The 25,023-nt window shown below is 40.2% G+C and overlaps 3 protein-coding genes across 3 annotated transcripts; all 3 read right to left on the minus strand.

Annotated features, from left to right (window-relative positions):
- Positions 1 to 18,452: 18,452 nt before the first annotated feature.
- LOC129767063 (uncharacterized) lies at positions 18,453 to 19,163 on the minus strand. Its single transcript, XM_055767679.1, has one exon. The coding sequence runs from the start codon at positions 19,161 to 19,163 to the stop codon at positions 18,453 to 18,455; it is 711 nt and encodes a 236-aa protein (XP_055623654.1).
- A 1,714-nt stretch (positions 19,164 to 20,877) lies between these two features.
- LOC129767064 (uncharacterized) lies at positions 20,878 to 21,345 on the minus strand. Its single transcript, XM_055767681.1, has one exon. The coding sequence runs from the start codon at positions 21,343 to 21,345 to the stop codon at positions 20,878 to 20,880; it is 468 nt and encodes a 155-aa protein (XP_055623656.1).
- Positions 21,346 to 21,363: 18 nt separating this feature from the next.
- On the minus strand, positions 21,364 to 23,684 carry LOC129767065 (uncharacterized). Its single transcript, XM_055767682.1, has 4 exons — positions 23,469 to 23,684; positions 22,080 to 23,341; positions 21,476 to 21,974; positions 21,364 to 21,429 (listed from the first exon to the last, which is right to left on the minus strand). Exons 1-4 carry the CDS (start codon positions 23,682 to 23,684, stop codon positions 21,364 to 21,366), a joined length of 2,043 nt encoding a protein of 680 aa, XP_055623657.1.
- Positions 23,685 to 25,023: the final 1,339 nt, after the last annotated feature.

The following is a 25,023-nucleotide window of genomic DNA, read 5'->3' on the forward strand; positions in this document are numbered from 1 at the left end:
CTGCTGCTGCCGTCGTCGGGTGGGAAATCGAACCGAACTGGGTCCTTGCTGATTTGCTGGTATTCACTGGCTCGGGGTGAGAAGGCACAAGAGAAGAGAAGGAAAAATTTTCCGCTCGCGGAAACTTTTCGCTCACCAGGCGAAAAAGGAAACGGTGAGTGGGTGTCTGTCTGTCTCACCGAAGGATAATGTGCATGTGAGTCGCGAAGGATGAGCAGATGAACTCGCGAATGAAGATGGAACGTCAAATGCCAAAAATCGACACCACATTTTCGCAGGGCAAAATTCCGTAGGACAATTAATATCATTGTTATACACCTCGGTCTGGAGAATGATGGGTATCGGCCGAAAATTACCTTACATCGTACATTATTTTGATGCGACTTCACTGCAGCTTGCACATGTATTTTTCATAAGAACTCAATACAGCACATTCTATTGGCATAAACTCTTAGTGTTATTCGTTCATTTTGTTTTCACTGACATTGGGCCTGATCACGAACATCACTGCCACATACGCTTTCACGTCACTCACACTTCACTTAATCTTTTTGTGTCTATCATCATGGTCACGGACAGTTGCGTGTGAAAATAAACTCCGTGAAGTGAAAGAGTTCATTCCCGTTTATAAGAGACTAGCTGACCCGGCAAACTTCGTCTCGCCCAAAATTTAATTTTTGTTATCAATACCTTAAAACATTCACGTTTTCTTACTAAGCGCAAGTTCATGGGTCCAATCGCAAAACTGTTCATTGATTGATCTTCTAATCGACCCCGTTGAATTTACCTTTTAGTATAAAATTCTTAGTACTCCTACCAAAACTCATCATCAGTCTTCCGAAAAACACTTACACATGTCCACGCGATGTGAAAATTCCATGATTTTGTTTGAATTCGAACATGATTTTCGCTAGTGTTGAATGTCTATCCCAAACACGAACATTGATACACAAACATAAACATGTGAAAACAAACACGATGTTTATAATTCGAGAACATCATGTACAAACATATCACCCGATGTCCCAGTATTCATTGCTTTCATTTCGTTTCTTTTCATACACGGAAAGAAATTATTCATTCCAAAACATTTCTTCGTAGAATACTTTTTCACAGAAACGAACTTGAAATGTAGTTCGCATCACAATAATTGCACGAACTAAGAGGCTATGAGTTCATGCACATTTTGCAAGTCTGATTGAATAATCCTTGGTTTCGTGCAAAGAAAAAATTCTCTGAATAGAAAGAAGCTTTCTATGAGACTTTTTTTTGCGTGCATGTTGGCAATTGTAGTCTGGGGAGCCGACTGCACAACGGGTGACGTCGTGCAAATGCTGCCCAAAAAAATAAATACCCAAAAAATTAGTTTTAGATGCAACCTTCAGCGGCACACAGCAGAACCAGCAGGGAAATTTCAGCGGCTAAAACACACCATTAATTTCTCGATGTTATCACAAACTGAAAGAAGGAAAAAACTAAAAGCTACACTTACACTGCACTACATATGCTATGTGTGCATGCGATTGCATCATCCTTTCTTCTCCTCTTCTTCGCTCGTTTTATAGATCGGGTCGCGTTCGTCGCGAACAAGCAGTATTGGCCATTTGTATTCGAAGATCCAGCCAAAATTGTTGCTCTCGTGGTTAGCGTCACGCCTAACATGTCACTACTGAATAATTCTGGTACCTTATATTCGATTAAAATTATAGAAATACTGTAATCAAACTTTGTTGTGGGTAACTAAACATCTCCGCCACGCTCTATTCAATTTTAGTACTTGTTCAAATAGCTAATAATAGCGAATGTTACATGATTCAATATATAAGTTGATGCGTACACTAAATAATGATATCAAATGTGAAAAACTCTGATATCAATCGATGTTTATTTTGTTCAGAACAGAAAAAGAGGTTTATTTTATTTGCCCAATATTTTAGACGAAGCACCCATTGTCATAATAGGAAAGCATTTTTTCCATGTCAACATACCAACACACCACGCGTTGAGTGGTGGTGGTGTGGTGTCCGATTCGCTTCTTCTACTCTACGCACTGTCGGTGCTTGAGGTGAAGATGCAAGAGAAACTGTACACCATGTTCGAACATCATGTGAAACATTGGGATTAAACATCGTATGTCCAAACATACCACGAATACAAACATGTCACATTTTCTAACATAGGTACGAAGAAATCATGTTTGTACTCAAACACAAAACTGTGAACAGCAGCGTGGACATGTTCATCCCGGACGCAGTGTTTTTTGTGAAACATGGAAGACTGCTCATCATTATAATATCAGATTAATTTCAGACACAATTCTCGTTCAAGATTTTTCAACCACTTGCAAATAACATGTTTCTCCGTTACATGGAATAAGTGTTTGATACAGAAAATATGATAGAATAAATACCCCCCACCCCCTTCCTCCCTTAGAGAGAGAGGAGGAGTGTCTATTCACCATAGAAACTTTTCTTATTATTATTATTATTATTAAATCGTTTATTTTTACAGGCTCAGTTACATAAGTTTAAAGGAGCCAAACTCCTGACTGTATTGTTACAAGTATATATATAAACATTTTTCCTTAATTCTAGTGTTAATGAATAGAGAACCGATTACTCGCGGTTTGCTCGAGTTTAGAAGGGTGACATTTTTTTCAGGAAAAGGAAGGGATATAAGGATATGTTGACAATGTTCACACTCACATTCGCACTCACATTCATCATACTCAATTCTTAAGCCTATCTTATATCTAATACGTATTTACATTTCACCTTATTCTATTGTTAGTAAGAAGGGATTTGCTTTCTCGCGAAGGAAAAGGAAAAGGAGAATATAAGGATATAAGGACAATCACACACGAAGATCGATAACTTTTAGGAAGACATATATTTGGGACATGTAATCAAGGTCTAAACCAGCCAACACACCTCTCACCGGCACATTGGGCTGCCTTCCTCTAGCCCGAAGAGAGTTTTCTAAATTCGATCTGGCAACAAGATACTCCTCGCACGACCAAACAACGTGTTCGACGTCGTGGTAACCTTGGCCGCAGGCACAGATATTGCTGTCGGCAAGATCAAAACGAAAGAGTAGCGCGTCTAACGAACAGTGATTGGACATGAGTCGGGAGAAGGTGCGAATAAAGTCCCGACTCAAGTCCAGACTTTTGAACCATGGTTTGAGGCTAACCTTAGGGATAATTGAGTGGAGCCACCGGCCCAATTCATCTTCGTTCCATTTGCGTTGCCAGTTAACGATGGTATTTTTACGAACTAAAGAATAAAATTCATTGAAGGCGATTTGACGCTGATAAATTTCGCCTTCAATTGCACCTACCTTTGCTAATGAGTCAGCCCTCTCATTACTCGGAATTGAGCAATGTGAAGGGACCAAGACAAAGGTAATGACATAACAGCGTCTGGTTAAAGCACTCAAAATTTCTCGTATTCTCTCAAGGAAGTACGGCGAGTGCTTTTCCGGCCTCACTGAACGGATAGCTTCGACAGAGCTAAGACTATCTGTTACAATGTAATAGTGTTCAACAGGTCGTGAGGCGACGCTGTCCAGCGCCCAATGAATTGCTGCCAATTCAGCAATATACACTGAGCAAGGATCCTGAAGACTGTGGGAGGTGCTAAAAAATTCGTTGAACACTCCAAATCTTGTGGACTCATTCATAGAGGACCCATCAGTGAAGTACATATTATCACAATTGATACGCCCATACTTTGCATTGAAGATCGTAGGAACGATCCCCGATCGATGATAATCTGGAATTCCATGGATTTTCTCCTTCATGAACAGATCAAAATGTACAGAGGAATTGATGTAGTCAGGAAAACAAACACGGTTGGGAATATACAAAGAAGGATCAACCTGCATGGAGATGAATTCATGAATCCAGAATGAAAATTTAGCCCGATCAGCTGCTCAAAATTTCCGATCACCAATGGGTTCATAACCTTACACCGGATGAGGAACCGAAGAGATATTAAATTGAAGCGATCTTTTAGTGGGAGTACGCCTGCCAAAACCTCGAGGCTCATGGTATGCATTGAGGGCATACATCCCAACGCAATATGGAGACAAAGATACTGAATTCGCTCGAGTTTAATGAGGTGTGTTTTGGCAGCTGATTGAAAACAGAAACTGCCATACTCCATCACTGAGAGAATAGTTGTTCGATACAACATTATAAGATCTTCGGGATGGGCTCCCCACCAGGTGCCGGTAATTGTACGGAGAAAGTTTATTCTTTGTTGACATTTTTTACTCAGATACCTAATATGGGCCCCCCAAGTACATTTGGAGTCGAACCAGACCCCAAGATACTTGAATGACATAGCATGAGTGATCGGTTTACCCAAAAGTTGAAGCTTTGGTTTTGCTAGTCTATGCTTCCTAGAAAAAACCACCATCTCTGTTTTCTCCGTGGAGAATTCGATCCCTAGCCCAATGGCCCAAGTTGAAAAATTGTTCAAAGTATCTTGTAAGGGTCCTTGCAGGTCGGATTCGTTTGATCCTACGACAGACACCACTCCATCATCTGCAAGTTGTCTTAGGCTGCAATTTTGTGTAAGGCAATTGTCGATGTCGCTTACATAGAAGTTGTACAAAAGGAGGCTTAAACATGAGCCCTGGGGGAGGCCCATGTAAGAGAACCGACTTACTGCCGAATCTCCGTGAGAAAAGTTCAAATGTTTCTCACAAAGCAAGTTATATAACATATTATTCAATAGAGGCGGCAGACCCCGAAAGTGTAATTTGTCTGACAAAACCTCTATTGAAACAGAATCAATGGCCCCCTTTATGTCCAAGAATACTGAAGCCATTTGTTTTTTTCCGGCGTAAGCCATTTGAATTTCTGAAGAAAGCAACGCAAGACAATCATTCGTCCCCTTGCCCCTGCGGAACCCATATTGTGTATCTGAGAGTAGGCCATTCTTTTCAACCCATCGATCAAGGCGAAACAAGATCATTTTCTCCAACAATTTCCGTATACAAGACAGCATTGCTATTGGACGGTACGAATTGAAGTCGGACGCGGGCTTTCCGGGTTTTTGAATAGCTATAACTCGTACTTGTCTCCAATCATCTGGAACAATATTATGCTCCAGGAACCGATTGAATAAATTCAACATGCGATGTTTCGCCACATCAGGGAGGTTTTTCAGCAAGTTGAACTTAATTCTATCCGATCGCGGAGCAGAATTGTTACATGAAAGGAGAGCAAGAGAGAATTCTACCATCGAAAACTCGGAATCAAGATCGCACCTATCTTGTGAAATATCTCGAACAATTTTTTGTACAGGAACGGAATCGGGACATACCTTCCGTGCAAAATTTAAAATCCATCGATGTGAATATTCCTCGCTTTCATTCGTTGAAGAGCGATTTCTCATGTTTCGAGCCACTTTCCATAATTTTTTCATTGACGTTTCTCGTGACAGACCTCCCACGAAATTTCGCCAATAAGCACGTTTTTTTCCCTTTGATCAAGTTTTTAAATTGATTTTCAAGGGATAAATACGTTTGAAAATTCTCAATGGTTCCACTTTTCCGAAAAGCTTTAAATGCATTCGATTTATCCTGATAAAGCTTGGAACATTGGCTATCCCACCATGGATTGGGAGGCCTTCGACGAATAGTGGAACCTGGGATGGGTTTCGTTTGAACGCGAACCGCGCTGTCATAGATCAAACGAGAAAGGAAGTTATACTCCTCCAATGGAGGTAAACCATCTTTGGAATTGATGGCTAGAGCAATCGCGTCCGCATATTTTTTCCAGTCAATGTGTCAATATTTATAGATTCAGAAGAATTCGACCCAATGGTGATGGAAATTTCGATTGGCAAGTGATCACTACCGTTGGGATCCTGGATTACATTCCACTTGCAATCTAACGATAGTGAATTCGAGCAAAACGAGAGGTCAAGAGCACTTGGGTTAGCAGGAGGTTTAGGTACACGTGTTGTTTCCCCAGTGTTCAAAACGGTCATATTGAAGCTGTTACAAAGGTCATATATCAACGATGAACGATTGTCGTCGTACTGTTCCCCCCAGGCAGTTCCGTGAGAGTTGGAGTCTCCCAAGATCAATCGTGGCTCAGGAAGGAGTGAGCACATGTCAACAAGTTGCTTGCGGCTAACCGCAGATCTCGGAGGCCAATACAAGCTGATTATACAAAGGTCTTTGCCTCTGATGTTTGCATGACAGGCAACAGCTTCGATCCCTCCAATAGGTGGAAGGTCAATTCTAAAAAAAGAGTGACACTTATTGATCCCCAATAGTACCCCTCCGTATCTGTCATCGCGGTCCAAGCGTATTATATTAAAATCGTGGAAAGAGAGATCATTTTGAGAAGAGAGCCAGGTTTCGGACAGTGCAAAAACATCACAATTGACTTTATGAATTAAAAATTTGAATGTATCCAATTTAGGGATAAGACTACGACAATTCCACTGTAAAACAGTGATATCTCCGACCTCTCTATTTAAATTAGACATCAAGAGAGATAATCATTGCAAGGAGGGGCCATGTTTGCATCAATTGTTGCAAAATTGTCTTCAATACTGGAAGCATTGAGATGACAATGGTTCTGATGGAGTCGGAAACATTAAAACACTTGAAGATTTCCAAAAGGTCAGACAACTTTATAAATCCCGATTGGGAAGTTGAGCTGGACGGAAAAATAGGGACAGTTGGGGTTTTTGATGTCCCCTCGAGTGCTGGGTCGTTCGAAGATGAACTATTCCCACGGAAGCCAGGAGGAACCTGATATTGCTTGTCCGCTGCACTCGATTTTTTAGGCAAGCTAACAGGGGGTATCACCGGAGGGACTTGTCCTTGAACTTTGGGAGTGGTCACATTTTTGCGCCGGGGATTCCCTTTGGAAATAACCGTTGTGCCCCCGCTAGCTGTGTCCGCTTCTATTTCGTCAACTGGCAACGTAGCGAAAACATTATGTGTGTTGATTGATTGTTGCTCTTGAGCCAGTGGAGAAGCGCCCTTCAAAATTTCCGCAAAAGTGCGCTTCGAGCGTGCCTTCAAAGAGCGCTTCTGTTTATCCCAGCGACTCTTGTAAGTTTCACAAGCTGAGAGCTCATGTGGGGATCCTCCGCAATATGGACATTTATGCTCAGTCGCACTGCAGGATTTCCCCTCATGTTGCTCTCCGCAAGTGGCACAGCGCTCCTTGTTGGCGCAATAGTCTGCTGTATGACCAACTGACTTGCATTTGTTGCAAGTCATGGGCTTTGGCACGAAGAGTCGCACTGGAAGCCTTAATTTATCCACCATAACGTAGTCAGGGAGGGCGGAACCAGCAAAAGTTACTCGAAACGAGTCGGACGGCGTGAATTTTTTTTTCTTCCCCATTCTGGGAAACTTTTCCTAGTTGCTGGCAGTCCAAAATTTTAATTTGCTTCAAAGGGAGCTGTTTAAATCTGCCATCTCCCTCTTTTATTATTTCGCTCGTCAGACCCGTTTCTGTAATCACCCCCGCGATTTCTACGTTATGGCAGGGCACATATACGCGATATTCTATTACAAAACGATTGTCGACAACAATATCGTTAGCGTGCTTCCGATTAGCCACGACAACACGCAGTTTATTCGGTCTAACCTTTCTAATTTCGACCACGGAGGAATAATATCCTGCCAGATCTTTAGAAATTTGAATGACATTTTGAGATTTTCCTTTTGGTTTGGGCCGGAAGAAAACAACCCATGGGCCAGATCCAGGTGAATCTTCTGGATAGACCTTGACACGAGGAGAGGAAACAACTGAGGGGGAGGACGAGGTCGATTGTTGAGCGGGAAAGAAACTTTTCTTGTCTCCTAAAATTTTCACATGCCAAATTTGGCTCCATTTGCTTGATTAGTTTTCGGGCTATGCAGAAATTTGTGTTTCATTTGTATGGCAGCCCCCCTTAGAAAGAACTTAAAGATCATAAGTGTGGAATTCCACGCCATAGCCCGGAATCAACCAACAAACGTATCGTCAGTCATTGAGAAGCATCGTCGTCGACCGTGTGAAAGAGGCGGAGTGATGGCGGCACGCTCTGTGCTCGACGAAACGGGTTGTCGCTGACGCAGTCGACTACAGCTTGTCGATTGAAAGCAGTGTAACATATGCTTTGACCATTAAGCTGTAGTAACACTATTTGTGCAGTAAGCGCATACCACACAATAAGAACTCGGGGTCTCGAACTATCATAAGAACCTTCCCCGACCCCAAAAGCCCCTTACATACCAATTTTCATGTCGATCGGTTCAGTAGTTTCCGAGTCCATAAGAATCAGACAGACAGACAGACAGAAATCCATTTTCATATATATAGATGGATAGAAAAATTCTTATTAAATTAACTATAAAGGGGCGCTTCATCCGTAAAATTCTACCTATGCGTCTGCCGTCACGAGGTCTCCGCATCAGTACATTTCAATAATGGTTGTGGATAGTTGTAAAACTCGGCCAAATGACCCTGTCACCCTTAGTCAAAGATTTATTTATTTTGAATCAGTTATGGAGAAGTTTCATGGAGACCGATAATTTTATGTCAAATTTTGTCAGTTGAACGCTGCAAAATTTTTAGAACGGTTTCATTTTAAAAACAACGGAATAATATCAAATTCACTAACAGTAACTTCTTCGTACGACAGACGTTTCGTCACATGGCACTGAATGATTACCTCTTAGCTTCAAACGGATCACCTTCCAACTTGCTGCCTACAGAATTTAGAAATTTTGCCTTACTTTTTTAAATTTTTAACACACACTGATAGATATGTTTCATTATTTTCTCCTACACTTTTACCCTCTACCGCCCAAGTTTTTTATTGATCTAAAAAAACCTACTCCTCCTTTATCTCGAATTTCCGACTTTCAACATAAAATACTCCTAGCAGAAAGCTGCCAGCATAAAAACGATTTGTATGTGTGATAGACAAAAATATTTAGAAGACGTTCTAGTGGGGGTGAACATTGAAAATAATGTCTGAATAATTTGAAAAGAGAATCCGCGAAGCCCGTCTAAAGGCGGGCTTGGGCTGTAGAGGTGAAACGAGCATAGTCGTTTCAAATAGAGTTTAAGTAGATTTGACGCCTAGTAGTAGACAACCTATTGGAATCAGACTTAAGTGATAAATCGATGTAGACTCCATATTCAAAAAATGACGCGGCGGGAATTAAGTCACGAACAATATTCGTGAAACCGGAAGCAGTAAGGAAAAAGGACAGAAAAAAGTATTCTAGAATATTCGATAGGTTTCGAATTCACGAAACAAAACCGACTCGATCTTTTCCTTCTGAGCCGCCGAGCGAATCAGTTGATTCTTGGAGTGTTAAATTTCAATAGTTGTTTTGGTGAGATAATATTTAGTCAAGTAAAGTTTTGTGATATAATTAGAAATTCCTATTCCAGAAATTCCAGAAATACAGTCAACTCTCCCTAACTCGATGTTCTGTAACTCGATATTTTCCCTAACTCGATGGATTTCATGGCACCTTTGATTTATTTTACAAGCATTTTTCTCTCCATAACTCGATACCTCTCTAACTCGATGGTCCCTTGGATATAGAGTTAGGGAGAGTTGACTGTATTAAAAAAATCGTGAGTTTGTGTAGAATCAAAAAAAACAATAGAAGTGAGTCATTTATTGAGTTAGACAATAGGTTTTTTGTGTAATTTTAATTTTATTTGTGAATAGGATTATTGCAGAACAATTCTACAAGGAATACGGTTGCAGCAGTTTTTGCGCACCAAGTGAACGGAGATAAATTTAAAACTAAAAATAAAATATGTATTTTCGGTAGTAGGCAGGGCATTAATGACACCATTAATTTATGTAGCCTTGTGGCTCCGCGTCCGGAGTATATTCAATTCATCATTGTGAATCGGTGCGTCGGTAGAATCCCCCGGAGTGGCCTATCGCCTCGTAGTTGCGTACTACTATAGGCCATTCTGGAGTGCGTTGGTCATCGGTGAGGAAGCTCGGTCCAACGGCTGCCGTACGCTACAAGCGGCAACACTCCACCGTGGTTTTGCCTCAGTCAAGGGAAAAACTGCCAACGCCAGCGGGATTCAGCGGGAACTCACGTCGGTGAGCGGAACGGTGTGCGAGCGCATCAGCAAACATCAGGCTGCTCCATCGTTCCATCACCGGTGCTGCAACGTCATCGTTCGATTCGTGAGTACCCTGAAACAAAAGTGTGCGCACACAAACCCCTCCCAAGTAGGGAAAACCATTATAGAGATAGGATATACAGAGTAGGGCTAAGAGCGACGTCATCGTTAGGAGTTAGGTTTAATTTTGAAAAAAATAGACGATTGAAAGAAGGAAAGTTTCTGGATTAGTTTTTTTTTTGTTTATTTTACTTAATTTTTAGTGAGTTAATCTAACTGATTTGGTCGATTTGGTTGTTTCCGAAATCGAAAATTTCGGATCGGTTGTAAGTTGGTTGGTAAGTTGGTTGAAAGGTCAATTGGATACTGTCGCGTGGCCAAGCGAAAACGCTAGTCCGGGCAACCATAACTTTGAATCCCGACAGAGGGCCGTGGTCCTCTGGCGCGAAAGTCGGAGATTTTGAAGACCCGAGCAGGATCCCCCTTACAGAGGGTTAAGCATATATTCGCTGAACTAAATGTTGGTTTTTTTCATATTTATTCTTTGTATTTTGGTCCACTGATTCGTTTTTTCTTCTTTTTATTTTTCTGATATGCACATGGACACTGACAGTTTTTAGTTTTAGATTTTAGATAATTTGATTTCTTCATAACTACATTGTGTCAGCCAGACCACTGTCGGTCGAATCGTGTCCACACTCACATTCGGGAGCTGTTGGGGGAGGGCCGATAAACAGCAGTCGGTCACGTGCTTCACGGCAGGAATCTCCTTAATCCCTCACTACTGGTGTCAAACCACCATAACACATTTATTGCACCCTAAAACCTCCACTTGCCAAATTGGGATTCATTTGCTTGATAGTTCTGGAGTTATGCAAAAATTTGTGTTGTATTTCTATGGCAGCCCTCCCTTAGAGAGGTGGGAGGAGTGTTGAACCACCTTAGAAATGTTTCTTGCCCCCTAAAACCTCGACATGCCAAATTTGGTTCAGTTCTTGAATTATGCAGAAATGTATGCTTCATTTGTATGGCAGTCCCCCCCCCCCTCAGAGAAAGGTGAGGAGTGTTTATTCACCATGGAAACGTTTCGTGTTCCCTAAAACCTTCGCATGCAAAATTTGCCTCCATTTGCTTGATTAGATTTTGAGTTATGCAGAAATTTGTGTTTCATCTGTATGGCAGCCCCTCCTTAGAGAGGGTGCGGAGAATAGAAACATTTATTGCACTCTGAAACTTTCATATGCCAAATTTGGTTTCATTTGCTTGATTAATTCTCGAGTAATGTAGAAATTTGTGTTTCATTTGTATGGCAGCCTGCCCTTAGAAACGGGGGAGGGGTCTCAAACTATCATGAAAACCTTCTCCGGCCCCAGAAACCCCTACATACCAATTTTCATGTCGATCGGTTCAGTAGTTTTCGAGTTTGAACGTTATGTAGGTAAAAATAATACAGTGCACATTCCATTTAATTAAGCGTATGTTTTGGAATGATAAGTGTGCAGTTATACCTCGATGATTCGGTATTTCAATGGTAACTATTCGGGCTCATTCCATGATTCATTTGTTTGGTGCGTTAGCTTGCTGAATCAAACGCTGGTTCAAAGATAAGGAGAAATACTTGGTCGATCGTGAATAATGTAGTTATTGAATATATGGGAATGTAATTTTATTTTCTCTTTCTATAAATTACTCTAGTAATAAAACATGACGATTATGGTTAGTAACCGACATCTCGTATACTCTTGTTCTTAGCTCTGTTTTATTCGTTTGAATAGTGAGAAGTATTTAGTATAGGTTAAGGTTAGAATCATTTTTTTTTAAACCGTTTCTACAATTCTCATAAATCATAATATCCTCTATATCTCAGAACAAAACCAGAATTTATTCGCCTCACGATCAGTATAATCTGAGCTACTCCCACATGGGATTCTGAAGTTCAATCCTCTTATCCTTTCCATTCTCGTGTAATTTGATCGTATATCAACATGAGGTTTTATTTAATTATGTAAACAGAAACTGGTCAGCAGCGTCGTTCAGAAGCATAATCTTCATATTAGGCTGTCAAAAAAGTCCTGCCGTAATTTTTTTGAATTTTCATTTGTTACAATCATCTGTTTTAAGTCGAATATGCGCCGTTTTGTTCGATGACTTGTTCCCAACGAGATGCCAACTTCATAATACCCCTGTTATAGAAGCTCGCTTCCTTATTGGCAAAAAACTCGGATAGCCAATTTTCACAGGCCTCTTTTGTGGCTAACTTCTGACTACCTAGCTCGTTCGCCATTAACAAAAACAGGTGGTAGTCACTTGGTGCAAGGTCCGGACTATACGGCGGATGCAAAAGAACCTCCCATCCGAGCTCCCGGAGCTTCTGGTGCGTCACCAAAGAAGTGTGTGGCCTGGCGTTGATCTGATGGAAGACAATGCGGCCTCTGTTTATCAAAGATGGCCTCTTCTTCATGAGTGCTACCTTCAAGCGGTCCAGTTGTTGGCAGTACAGGTCCGAATTGAGCGTTTGGCCATAGGGAAGCAGCTCATAATAGATTATTCCTTGACAATCCCACCAAACACACAGCAAAACCTTCCTGGCCGTTAATGAGGGCTTGGCCACCATCTGAGCCGCTTCAGCGGGCTTCGACCACGACCGTTTGCGCTTCACGTTGTCGTAAGTGACCCACTTTTCATCGCCAGTCACCATCCGCTTCAGAAACGGGTCGATTTTGTTGCGATGCAGCAGCGATTCACATGCGTCGATACGGTCAAAGATGTTTTTTTGCGTCAACGTGTGTGGCACCTATACATCGAGCTTCTTTGTGAATCCAAGCTTCTTCAAATGGTTAATAACGGTTTGATGACTTATCCCCAGCTCTTGGCCGATGCTACGGCTGCTACTATGCCGGTCTTCCTCGGCTAATTCAGCGATTTTGTCGCAATTTTCGACGACAGGCCTTCCGGAGCGTGGCGCATCTTCGACGACCTCCAGACTAAAACGTTGAAACCATCGTTGTGCGGTGGAAATGGAAACTGTATCGGGTCCATAAACTGCACAAATTTTATTGGCAGCTTGAGATGCATTTTTGCCTTTGTCATAGTAGTACTGTAAAATATGTCGGATTTTCTCTTTATTTTGCTACATATTTGCGACACTATAACTCACGAACGACTTAACCAAACAAAACACTGTCAAGGACTACATTATAGCGCGCAAAAATACCTTCCCAATAAGCTATAGTATGACTCGATACAATGAATACAACTAGAACTACGCGCTTACAACGACACCTCGCGGATATACCGCAGGACTTTTTTGACAGCCTAATATAAAACATCTGATGGGATTCAAGGAATTTCCCAAAAGCAGAAAGGGATTCAGATTTTCTTTAGACGGATATCAAAAATATGGAAAAAGAACTGGAGAAGAATTTAAAAACAGTATCTTGTATCAAGGTTGCAAAGACAGACTCATTTTTTCCTTGTTTGAAACTTATTATTACTTTTTAATATTCTTTCATTCAAAGCATGTCTTCAAAACAATACCGTTGAAAATATCTATTACGTAAAAAGAAAAAAAGCCTTATTCGTTATAACTATCGTCCTGATTCGGATTACAAAAATCAGCTCTGCAATGTTGGAAAAACTTTACAGTTATTATTTTATATTCAAAATATCAACAAATCAATATTATACATAATCAATCAGAATGATCGTATTTGGGCCAGTGGCCTCCATCGCCATTTTATGCTGTTGCAACTCTCTGTTAGTCTAATCCTAAAAATAAAAACAAAAAATTCCCATTCATTGTGGACAATCAGAAGTATACCTTTCGCCAAGTTTCGATGGGCCTACGGGAGTTACATTTTTAGTCCTTAATTACGTCCCATAGCGCATTTACCGAATCCAAATGAACAAGTTGACGTCCTCTTGATACGTCAGGATTTCGTTCTAAATATGCCACCAGGCGGATAAATTGCTGTCAGTTTATCTTTTCTTTCCTAAAAAGCAAGATAGGATTCAAAATGTTAGCAAAAAAGCTAAATAAATAAGAAATTAAACTTACTCCATTCCGCGTGACTAGCTTTCACCATCTAAAACACAAGTGACAAATATACCTATTTTTCTCCGTGACATGACAGTATCGTGGTATTCATAATAACACCGAGTTCATCAAAGTTGTCACGACGGATGAACTCTTCCGGATTCTGCACACACGGTGGCAGCCGTAATAACGTTGTATACAATTCACTACGTTTTCATCGTGAAGTGACGTTCGTGATCAGGCTCATTGTGTCAGAACTCCATAAATAACGTCCAGCGTGACGTGAAAACGTTTTGACGTACCAAAAACAGGTTTGTTTCTCGTTTTCATGTATAAATTACACGATTTCCAAAAAGTGAACGATGTAAAAGTAAAAACTAGTAAGGAACTTGAAAAAACCTCTATTTAAGCTACAACCAGAATAATTAAAGCTTACAATAAAAGCTGCCCAGGCAAGGTACGATCAACAGACAGGGATGTACCATGGTGGAATGCTAGGCTGGAACATCTAAGAAAACACGCTCGAAAAATGTTTAACCGAGCAAAGCGTACTTCGCAGTGGGATGAATATAGGAAAGCACTCATAACGAGATCAAAAGATCTAAACGTATAAAAATTGGAGGCACACCTGTGAAAATATTGAAAGTATTCCAGTCGTTGCAAGATTACAAAAAGTTTTGGCAAATGATCATTCAAATGGTTTAGGGACTCTCAAAAAAGAGAACGGAGAGTTCACTTCTAATGCATCGGAGACCTTGAATTTAACGATGCAAGTTCATTTTCTTGAGTCTTGAGTGATAGGACGACTCGCATAGATCCACGTACTGATTTGCAACAGAATCACACTTTACCATCTGAAGATTTCAATGATGATACCAGTAAACCTGGGCATGAAATGATCAGTGAAGAGAAGCAAGATCTAGTGAGTTGAATTTTCACTGTATTTTCGAATGGGCAATAAATTCATTTGATCCTTTCAACTCACCGGGTAATTATGAGATCCGTCATGGGATGATCCAGAAAAGTGGAGGAACTGTAGTGCCCTGCTTAGCTGGAATGTTAAAGCTAGCTTACGATTGAACTATATTTCAAAGAATTGGCGACAAATTCGGGATGTTTTTATTTCTTAAGCTAATAAAAAAGATTAAAAAAAAGTCCAAAGTCGTTTAGGCCTATTAGTCTTTCGTCATTTATGCTGAAATTAATGGAGAAACCAATCGATGACTGTTTCAAATCACAATATTTGAAATCGACACCACTCAGTAAATTTCAATTTGCATACCAGCCAGGAAAATCAACAGTAACAGCACTTTATACACTAGTAGACGAATTTAATGCCAACTCCTCTTAGGATTTCTCAGCACCATCTCAGATAGTAGTGAAACGTTGTGGGTGTTAAGACATGGGTCGTTTGAGCAACTTTACATCCTTTTTTTTTATCCCATTTATTTATTTAAGGCTCTTTAGCATTTTAGCTGTGACAGAGCCGAATTTTAATCGTGTACATGTCAGATGGTTATCATATCTATAATTAGCACAATACACAGTTGCCATTCGCCAGTATTCCTTCTATACCATTACATATGGTACATTCACACAGTAGCCATTTAGGCGTAAGAGTATTCTTTCTGTTCTTCCATTATCCAGTTGGACCACCGGACAGCGGAGACAGTTGATTGATCATTGTTGAGTTATTTATAGAACAGTAGCCCGATGTGTCTGGCAGAGCAGAGCAGTTGTATGGATGAATCGATCTTATTTCGACCGTGGATCGATCTCCATCGCTGATGATTGTTGCGTGGATGTAGTTATTCTGTAACAACACAAAGATGGTCAATGAGGGCCCTGAGTTTTGAACTCACGATCGATCGCTTACTAAGCGAACGCGCAACCAATGTGGCTACGGAGACCCCCCCATCTTTACATACTTGAAATATTCGAAAAATAATTATACTACTTTTTGGAAAAAGCCAATTTTTTTTTCTTAATTTTTTTACAAAAATGTATAACTTAAAAACTATGATACCTACAAAATTCTCGTCAAAGGATGGAATGTAGGGAATTTTCACAAAAAAAATTACTAAAAAAAATTTTGAAAAAAATTTCGCTGACAAGAAAGTTATTTTAAAAATAAAAATCATTTTTCTCAAAAACTTATTTTTTTTAAATTCTCAAAAATATACAGGTAAACTTCGATATAACGTACATTTCACTTTCAAAATTGTACGTTGTATCGAATTGTACGTTATATCGAAGCATAATAAAGTACTCACAAACGTAGTCTATAATTCATTATTGTGTTGCTGTTTTAGTAAAGTTAATGAATAACTTCAATCAGAAGACGACGCGAGCCTTTCTTATGATGTTTCCCTTCATACTGTTGTTTAAAGTTTGATTCATTTAGAATCCGGAATCACAAAACCAGCTGTATTTCGGGATTGATTGAAGGTGCAAAACTTGTTTTAGCATCACAATACAGATAATCCATTGTTCTATCAGAAAAAAAATATTTGAAAAAAAAAATCCTTTACACTTTGGAAATGTGTACGTTATATCGAGGTAAAATGTACGTTATATCGAGTGACGTTATATCGAGGGTACGTTATAACGAGGGTACGTTATATCGAAGTTTCCCTGTATATATGAATAGCCCCTACAATTTCGAACAAGTCGTCCATACATCGGAAGATGGGAAAAAAGATTTTCGAACAACAACTTTTTCATGTTTCGTTTGAAAAAAATACAACTTATCCTAATTTAGTTTAAAACCAAGATAGCGATAAAGTGTTTTCGACAAAGTTTTAGAACTTGTTAAAATATAAACTTTTGTTGTAGACATCAACTTTCTATTTTTTATAGTTTTTAGAATATATGTCATTTTTGTATGAAGATGTCCTGAAAAAAATAATGTTTTGCTTGTAACATTTTAGTGTGTAAACTCTCACGATTGACATGTTTTTGACATGTTTCTAAATAGAGAAAAGTTAGCAGAGCATTTAAAATGCGATAATTTATACAAAAAAAATGTTACGAATTGAACATTAATAGCATTTTTTCAAAGAAAAACATGAAAAAGTTGTTGTTCGAAAAACTTTTTCCATGTAAATGTGCCCATTGTCCGATGTATGGAAAACTTGTTGGAAATTTTGAGGGCTATTTATATCTATTTCTGAAAGCATATGTTGTCGAAAAAAAATGAATTTCAATTTCCGAAATATTTTTTTTCTAATGATTTTTTTTTTTTCAAAATTTTTTTAATCATTTTTTATGAAAACAAAATTAATTTCCTACATTCCATTCTTTGACTAAAATTTTGTAGGTCTGATATTTTTTTTCAATTTTGAGTTTTTTCAACTTTTTTTTCGAAAAATTTTAATTTAAAAACTATAACATCTACAAAAAGGTGGTCAGGGAATTAAATGTAGGAAATTACTTAGGTTTTCATTAAAAATTATCAAAGAGTTTTTAGGAAAGAAAATTTAATTAAAAAAAAAAATTTGAAAATTAAAATTTATTTTTCTCGAAAACATATGCTTTTAAAAATCTGAGCAAAATAGATATAAATAGCCTTTAAAATTTCCAACAAGATTTCCATCGGACGATGGCCAAATTTACATAGAAAAAGTTTTTCGAATAACAACTTTTTAATTTTTCTCTTTGAAAAAATACTATTAATGTTTAATTCGTTTAATTATCGCAATTTACATACTCTGTTAACTTTTCTCTATTTAGAAATATGTCAAGAACATGTCAAACGTGAGAATTTACACACAAAAATGTTACGTGCAAAACATTATTTTTTCAGGAGTCTTCATACAAAAATAACTTATATTCCAAAAACTATTGTTAACGCTAACCAGAAATCCCTACGTTGTGTCTAACTAAATTCGCGATGATCCACAGCACCACTCACCAGACGAAACTTTTAAACGAAAAAGCTAAACTTTTTAATTTTATGGGTAATTTTATTTGAATAAAACTTTCATCCAAACTGTTCAAGCTTTCTATTGGTACTGACCTAAATTATCGGGTACAATATAGCTTTAGCCTAATGTTACAACAGGGTTGCTAAATTAATTAGTCGACGCATCATTTTTTGGGCAACAACGAAGTTGGCTGCGTACTGCTGCTGAACACTACACTATTGTTCATCATACCCGCCGCCTTGAACATAATAGTTCAATGAAAAGTAAACAATCTACTTCTACTACTTAGATACAATGGTAAGCTTAATTTTCTAACAATTTTTCAATTTATAATTCATTGTAGTGTTTTTTTCTTTTCAGATTAATGCTGCTCGACGTCTTCCAGTGCCGCGGGACTCACGATGGATGGTTTGGGTTCGGACGAAGCGGTGGAGCAAGGCAGCAAACATATTTTTGTTATCGGACGTGTGATGATTCCTCTCGTAGTGCGTAACGAGACTACTCGAGTGATGTTGTCTTCTCCAGGATGTAACTCCACGATACGGGCGAGTGGCCAGCGAATGGGAGGCTGCATTTCGTCGATTACGATGACCATCCTGCCTGGTGTGACTTCGTCGTTGCGGATGGAACGAACCGTGTCCCTCTGAAGCTCCTGTAAGTACTCACGTCGCCAGTGGTACCAATATATTTGCGTGTGAAGCTGGAGCTGCTGATAGTGGTCAAGCCGGTTCGATGGAATGTGACGAAGGTCTGGGTCGGGCAGGGCATTCATCGTCGTGCCAATGAGGAAATGCGCTGGAGTGAGCGCGGCCAAGTCGTTGGGGTCTTCGGATATTGGAAGCAGCAGTCTGGGGTTCATCTGGGCTTCTATTTGTGCGAGGATGGTCGTCATGTCTTCGAACGAAACTTTTCTACCACCCAATTGACGGAAAAGGTGCTTCTTAGCGACTTTTACAGCCGCTTCCCATAAACCGCCAAAATGCGGCGCCTTTCGTGGTATGAAATGACAGGCGATACCTTCATCTGCGCAAAAGGCATAGATTTCTTTTATCTGGTTCTCATTTTGTAGCATATTGAATAGTTGTGAAAGCTCGTTGCTGGCACCAGCAAAATTTGTTCCGTTATCCGAATGCACATGGGCAGGACGCCCCCGCCTTGCAATGAATCTGCGAAAAGCAGATAAGAACGCTGCGGTGGATAAATCGCTAGCAAGTTCTAAATGAACGGCCTTTGTTGCGAAGCATATAAAAAGACACAGGAATTAGAGGCGAATGAACTGCAAAGTTTAAAGCCTCTTAAAAACAAAGAAAGAATGAAAGAAAAGACACAGGTAAGATTTGGGTGAGCTTGCGCGCTTATGTGGTGGTTTGAGGTAGAGTGGACCTGCGTAGTCTACTCCGGTGACACTGAAGGGACGGCTTGGTATGACTCGTTGTGCGGGTAACTGGCCTATCTGCTGCTGGAGGGGTACGGGATTCAAACGATTGCATCGAAAACAATTCCGTACAATGCTTTTAACGAGGCGGCGACCATTTAGAGGCCAAAATTCCTCGCGGATTGCCGTTAGTAAAAGTCGCCCGCCGCCATGAAGCAATTTAGTGTGGTAATATTGAGCGATTAGTAAGGTGAAGGGATGGGATGCTGGCAATAATGCGGGATGTTTAGCTTGGTATGGCAATGCTGACAAGTTTAATCGTCCACCTACTCTCAACACTCCCTCTGGGTCGATGAATGGGTTCATTTTGCGAATGCTTGATTGTTTCGATACCGATTTGTTCCTTCTTATTTCCTTTATTTCGTCGCCGAAGACATCTTGTTGAACGAGACAGGTAAGCATTGTTTTAGCTTTCATTATTTGTTCCGCGGTAAGTATTTTTCCAGCGAAGTTTGAAGACGATTGAGACAACGTTCTGGTCTATTGTCGGGCGTTGTTGGCGAATCGTAAGCAGTATGCTATAACATGCAGCAGTCTGCTATAGCTTGACCAGCGAAGAAACATCTGGTTGATTTCCGGAGCGGCTTGGACCATTACTGGGGCTGCGTGAAGTGTTGTAGAGTTGTTGCGTAATTATTGCAGTTCTGTTTCGGGGATCTGTGATGTTACTGATGCTGGCCAAGTGTGCATAGCACTTTTCAGCCATTTCGGTCCGCAACTCCATATTTTATTATTGATGAAACGTGTTTCCAGTGACACCCATGTGTGAGGCTCTGGATTTCAGCCACACGGTTGGCCACAAACGTTTTCCAGGTGTTTGGAGGTGATTTCAACCACTGAAAAGTGACGGTGGAATCTGACCAAAAGTATGAAGTGGATACGTTAATGTTAATGGCTTGTTTTATACGCTGGTGAAGTTGAGCAGCGAGAACAGCGGCGCAGAGTTCCAAGCGGGGAATTGTTAAGCGTTTGAGTGGAGCTACCTTTGATTTGGAGGCCAGCAGCTGAACCTCGACTTTTCCTTCAGCGTCTTCACAACGAATGTATGTGCACGCACCGTATGCAGTTTCTGATGCATCAGCAAAGGTGTGTAATTGAAGGACAGAATTCGGGAGAAATGCACAGCGTTTGATACGATACGTGGAAATAAGAGGCAAATCTTGTTGATATTTTTTCCATTTTTCTAAAATACTTTTGGGAACAGGGTCATCCCAATCGCAAGACAATAGCCAAAGTTCTTGCATCAATATTTTTGCTCGCACGACTATTGGTGAGATTAATCCTAACGGGTCGAACAATTTGGCGATGGTTGAGAGAATGGATCGTTTAGTTGACATTTCGACGTTGGTTTCTAGTTGCGAATCGAAGCGAGATGTGCTGCTTCTGGATCCCACATAATTTCCAGCGTTTTTACCGTTTCGTTTGGGCTGAAATTTAGCATCGATTGTGTCCCGATTTCATCATCGTTCAGTCCATGCAATACTTCTAGCTGATTTGTAGACCATTTTCGTAGACTGAAACCACCTTTCCTTAAGAGTTGACTCAATTCTTCTCGCAGACGCAGTGCTTCATCAGTCGTTTGGGCCCCACCGATGAAATCGTCAACGTAGAAGTTTTCCTTCAAGGCACGGGCTCCCAATGGGTAATTGTGGCCTTTATCTTCGGCTAATTGATTCAACGTACGTGTAGCGAGGTATGCTGACGGAGCTAAGCCATATGTGACAGTAAGCAGTTCGTACGTTTGAGCAGGAACATCATTGGAAAAACGCCAAATCACACGCTGCAGTGGAACGTCATCGGGATGCACCAGAACATACATTTTTTGCGATATCGCCTACTAATGCGATTTGGTACGTTCTGAATCGCAAAATGATAGTGAGTACGTCGTCTTGTACAACCGGGCCTACACAGAGTGCGTTGTTTAGAGAGAAGTTCGTAGAAGTTCTTGCCGAACCATCAAACACGACACGCATTTTTGTCGTCGTACTGGCCTCTTTAAAGACCGGGTGATGAGGCAAGTAGAATGTCTTCGAGGTCGTAGCATCTGTTTTGACGAGACGCATGTGTCCAAGAGCCGAATATTCTCGCATGAAATTGTGGTATTCTGCTTTCAATTGTGGGTCCCTTTCCAGTCGCTTTTCGAGCAATTCAAATCGACGAAGCGCACTAGGTTTCGAGAAGCCTAGCATTATATCGAAATCGTTCTGCTTCGGATAGCGTACGATGTAGCGGCCATCTACCTTGCGAAGAATAGTTTTTTTGTAATAATCTTCACATTTTCTCTCTTCTATTGATAGGTTATCTTTCACAGACAAATGTTCAATGCTCCAGAATCTTTCTAGGGATTCTTCTAGCGAGATCATGGTTATAGCGATCACATTCTGGGGTTGAACAATGTTCGGGTTTGTGTTGAAGCTTGTTGCACCAGCTATTATCCAACCAAAAACGCTATTTACAAGAACAGGATGTTGGCGGTCAATGTGGATGCGTGTGGAATCGGGGGAAAATGAATAAAAGTGCTTCACGCCCAAAACGATGTCGATTGGTTGTTACTTGTTAAAGTGAGGATCAGCAAGAAACAAATCTGCAGGTATTTTCCAGTGTCCGATGGAAACATTATGTGCTGGGAGATTGGCAGTGGGTTTGTCCATCACCAGAAAATTGACACTTTGTGAGAAATCTTCTTTTCTTGATTTGATTTCGGTAAAAACCGCTTCTGTTACTGGTTTGGACAGCTTGCCCGCTCCTTGGATAAGTATGTTGACTTTGTTGCGTTTTAATTTCAAGATTTGGGCCATACGTTGAGAGATCAGGTTGGGCTGAGATGCGCTGTCCAAGAGGGCTCGTGCTAGATGCTCTTGACCATAGGCGTCTACAATTTTTATCACAGCCGTCAAGAGAAATACATTTTCATTCGACTGATGAACGGGGGTGCAATTCACAACGGGCATAATTTCGGTGGCAGTGACCGATGTCTGTTGGGAATCTGCAGCATGTGAAGTTGATGGCTGAGATATTGGAGCCACATACGACTGTGAAGCAGAAGAATCGACGCTGTTGGAAGCTTTCTTCGTACCTTCCGCAGTGCTAGCGTGTAAGAGTGTATGGTGACGACGATTGCAAACTTTGCAGTTGAAGCTGGAAGGACAATTTCGTGCAATGTGGTCCTTTCGCAAGCAGTTGTTGCATAGACGTTTGGACGAAACAAATTGTTGACGTTCGGTGTGGGAAAACCGATTGAATTTCTGACATTTCATTAGCAAGTGTAGCTGATTGCATGCTGGACACTTGTCAGTGGGTGTTGCAGTAGATGCACACGAAGAAAAACGAAATGGTGGTTGCTTTTTCAAATGTTGATTTGACGAAAACGAGTTTGCTGAGGAATTGTGATTATTCACTGACATCGATTCTAGTACCCTGATTCTTCTTTGCAGAAATTCGATGAGACAAGCGTAATTAGGATCGTCGACTCGAGATGCATTCTCTTCCCATGCTTGAAGAGCTTCTTCGGGAAGCCGGGTACACAACAAATGCTCTAAAATTGTACTCCACGTATCCGTTGGTTCGTTCAGCTGACGGAGAACCTTGATGTGTCGTTCAAATTCGTCCACCAGGCTGTGGAGTGATACCGCTGATTCCTTTTTTATTCGTTGAATGTCGAAGAGCGCTTGCAAGTGACGCTTCTTCAACAAATATTCGTTCGAATAGCGAGACGTTAGAGTTTGCCATGCTAAATTGTAATTCGCGGAGCTGATTGGAATGGACTCGATTAGTTGAGCGGCTTCTCCCTTGATAGCAGCCCTCAAGTAATGAAACTTTTGAATATCCGCCACATCAGGATTAGAGTGAATTAACGCCAGAAACGTATCATAAAAAGCCAACCATCGCATATAATCGCCATCAAATTCAGGTAACGAAATCGCAGGAAATTGCATCATGTACCGCCATACCTTCTTCACTCTCCTCAAATTCTTCTAGTTGGTCCAGAACATCCTCCATTTTGACCCATAATCCATCCAAATGCGCAATCCTCAATTCTAATTGTGGTTGATCCGTCTCCGCATTGAAGGTCTGCAGAAAAGCCTCTACCCGACCCAGCGCTGTTGTAACACTGGTTCTCTTCGACGTGAGCCTCGATATGTCCTGTGCGTTCGACATCACGCCTCGTGAATAGCAGCAGCAGCAACAATGATTGAAAACTCGGCGATTGATTTAATCTGTAGACGAAAAAGACCACAGTAGTCCCGACCACGGAAGGGTGGCAACTTGGAAAGGTACTCACCTTTTCCAAGGCAAGAAAATGCCTTGTATAAAATTCAACAAGATCGTGCAGTCGGACAAAAATCCAAAAAGTCTTCAAAAATCCAAAATCAGCTTCCGGAAATCCTTTTGAAGTCGATGACAAATGCAGGATAATGTTATCCAAGTCCGATGGATGGTTCCGGTTACGATGTAATGTCTTACAATTCAAATTCAAATCGTAACAATTTAAAATTGTATCGATGAACAATGACTTGAATGGAACTATTCAAGTTTCACAAATGGCGCAGCTAATGGAACAATTCCAGTATTGTTCGAATCCTTTTTGAATATGTCGGTATGTATCATCAAACGAATTGAAAAATCCTGGTCACGGCACCAATGTTAACGCTAACCAGAAATCCCTACGTTGTGTCTAACTAAATTCGCGATGATCCACAGCACCACTCACCAGACGAAACTTTTAAACGAAAAAGCTAAACTTTTTAATTTTATGGGTAATTTTACCTGACCTAAATTATCGGGTACAATATAGCTTTAGCCTAATGTTACAACAGGGTTGCTCAATAAATTAGTCGACGCATCATTTTTTGGGCAACAACGAAGTTGGCTGCGTACTGCTGCTGAACACTACACTATTGTTCATCAACTATAAAAGATAGAAAGTTGATGTCTTCAACAAAAGTTTATATTTTAACAAGATCTAAAACTTTGTCGAATACACTATATCACTATCTTGACTTTCAACAAAATTAGGGTTAGTTGTATTTTTTTCAAAGAAAACATGAAAAAGTTGTTGTTCGAAAAAGTAAAAGTTCCCATCCTCCGATGTATTGACGACTTGTTGGAAATTGTAAGGGCAATTCATATATATATTTTTGAGAATTTTAAAAAAATACATTTTTGAGAAAAATCAATTTTAATTTTTAAAATAACTTTGTCAGCGAAATTTTTTTCCAAAAATTTGTTTGGTAGTTTTTTGTGAAAATTTCCTACATTTCATCCTTTGACAAGAATTCTGTAGTTATCATAGTTTTTAAATTTTAAAGTTTTGTAAAAAAATAGGAAAAAAAATTGGCTTTTTCCAAAAAATAGTCTAATTATTTTTCGGATATTTCAAGTATGCAAAGTTGCTTAAATGACCCATGCCTTTACACCCACAACGTTTCCCTGCTACCTGAGATGGTGCTGCCAACGGCATGAAATTCGTCATTTTCATCAAAATTGGTAGTTTTGG

This window comes from Toxorhynchites rutilus, chromosome 2 (assembly GCF_029784135.1).
Source record: "Toxorhynchites rutilus septentrionalis strain SRP chromosome 2, ASM2978413v1, whole genome shotgun sequence".
Taxonomy (NCBI): Eukaryota; Metazoa; Arthropoda; class Insecta; order Diptera; family Culicidae; genus Toxorhynchites; species Toxorhynchites rutilus.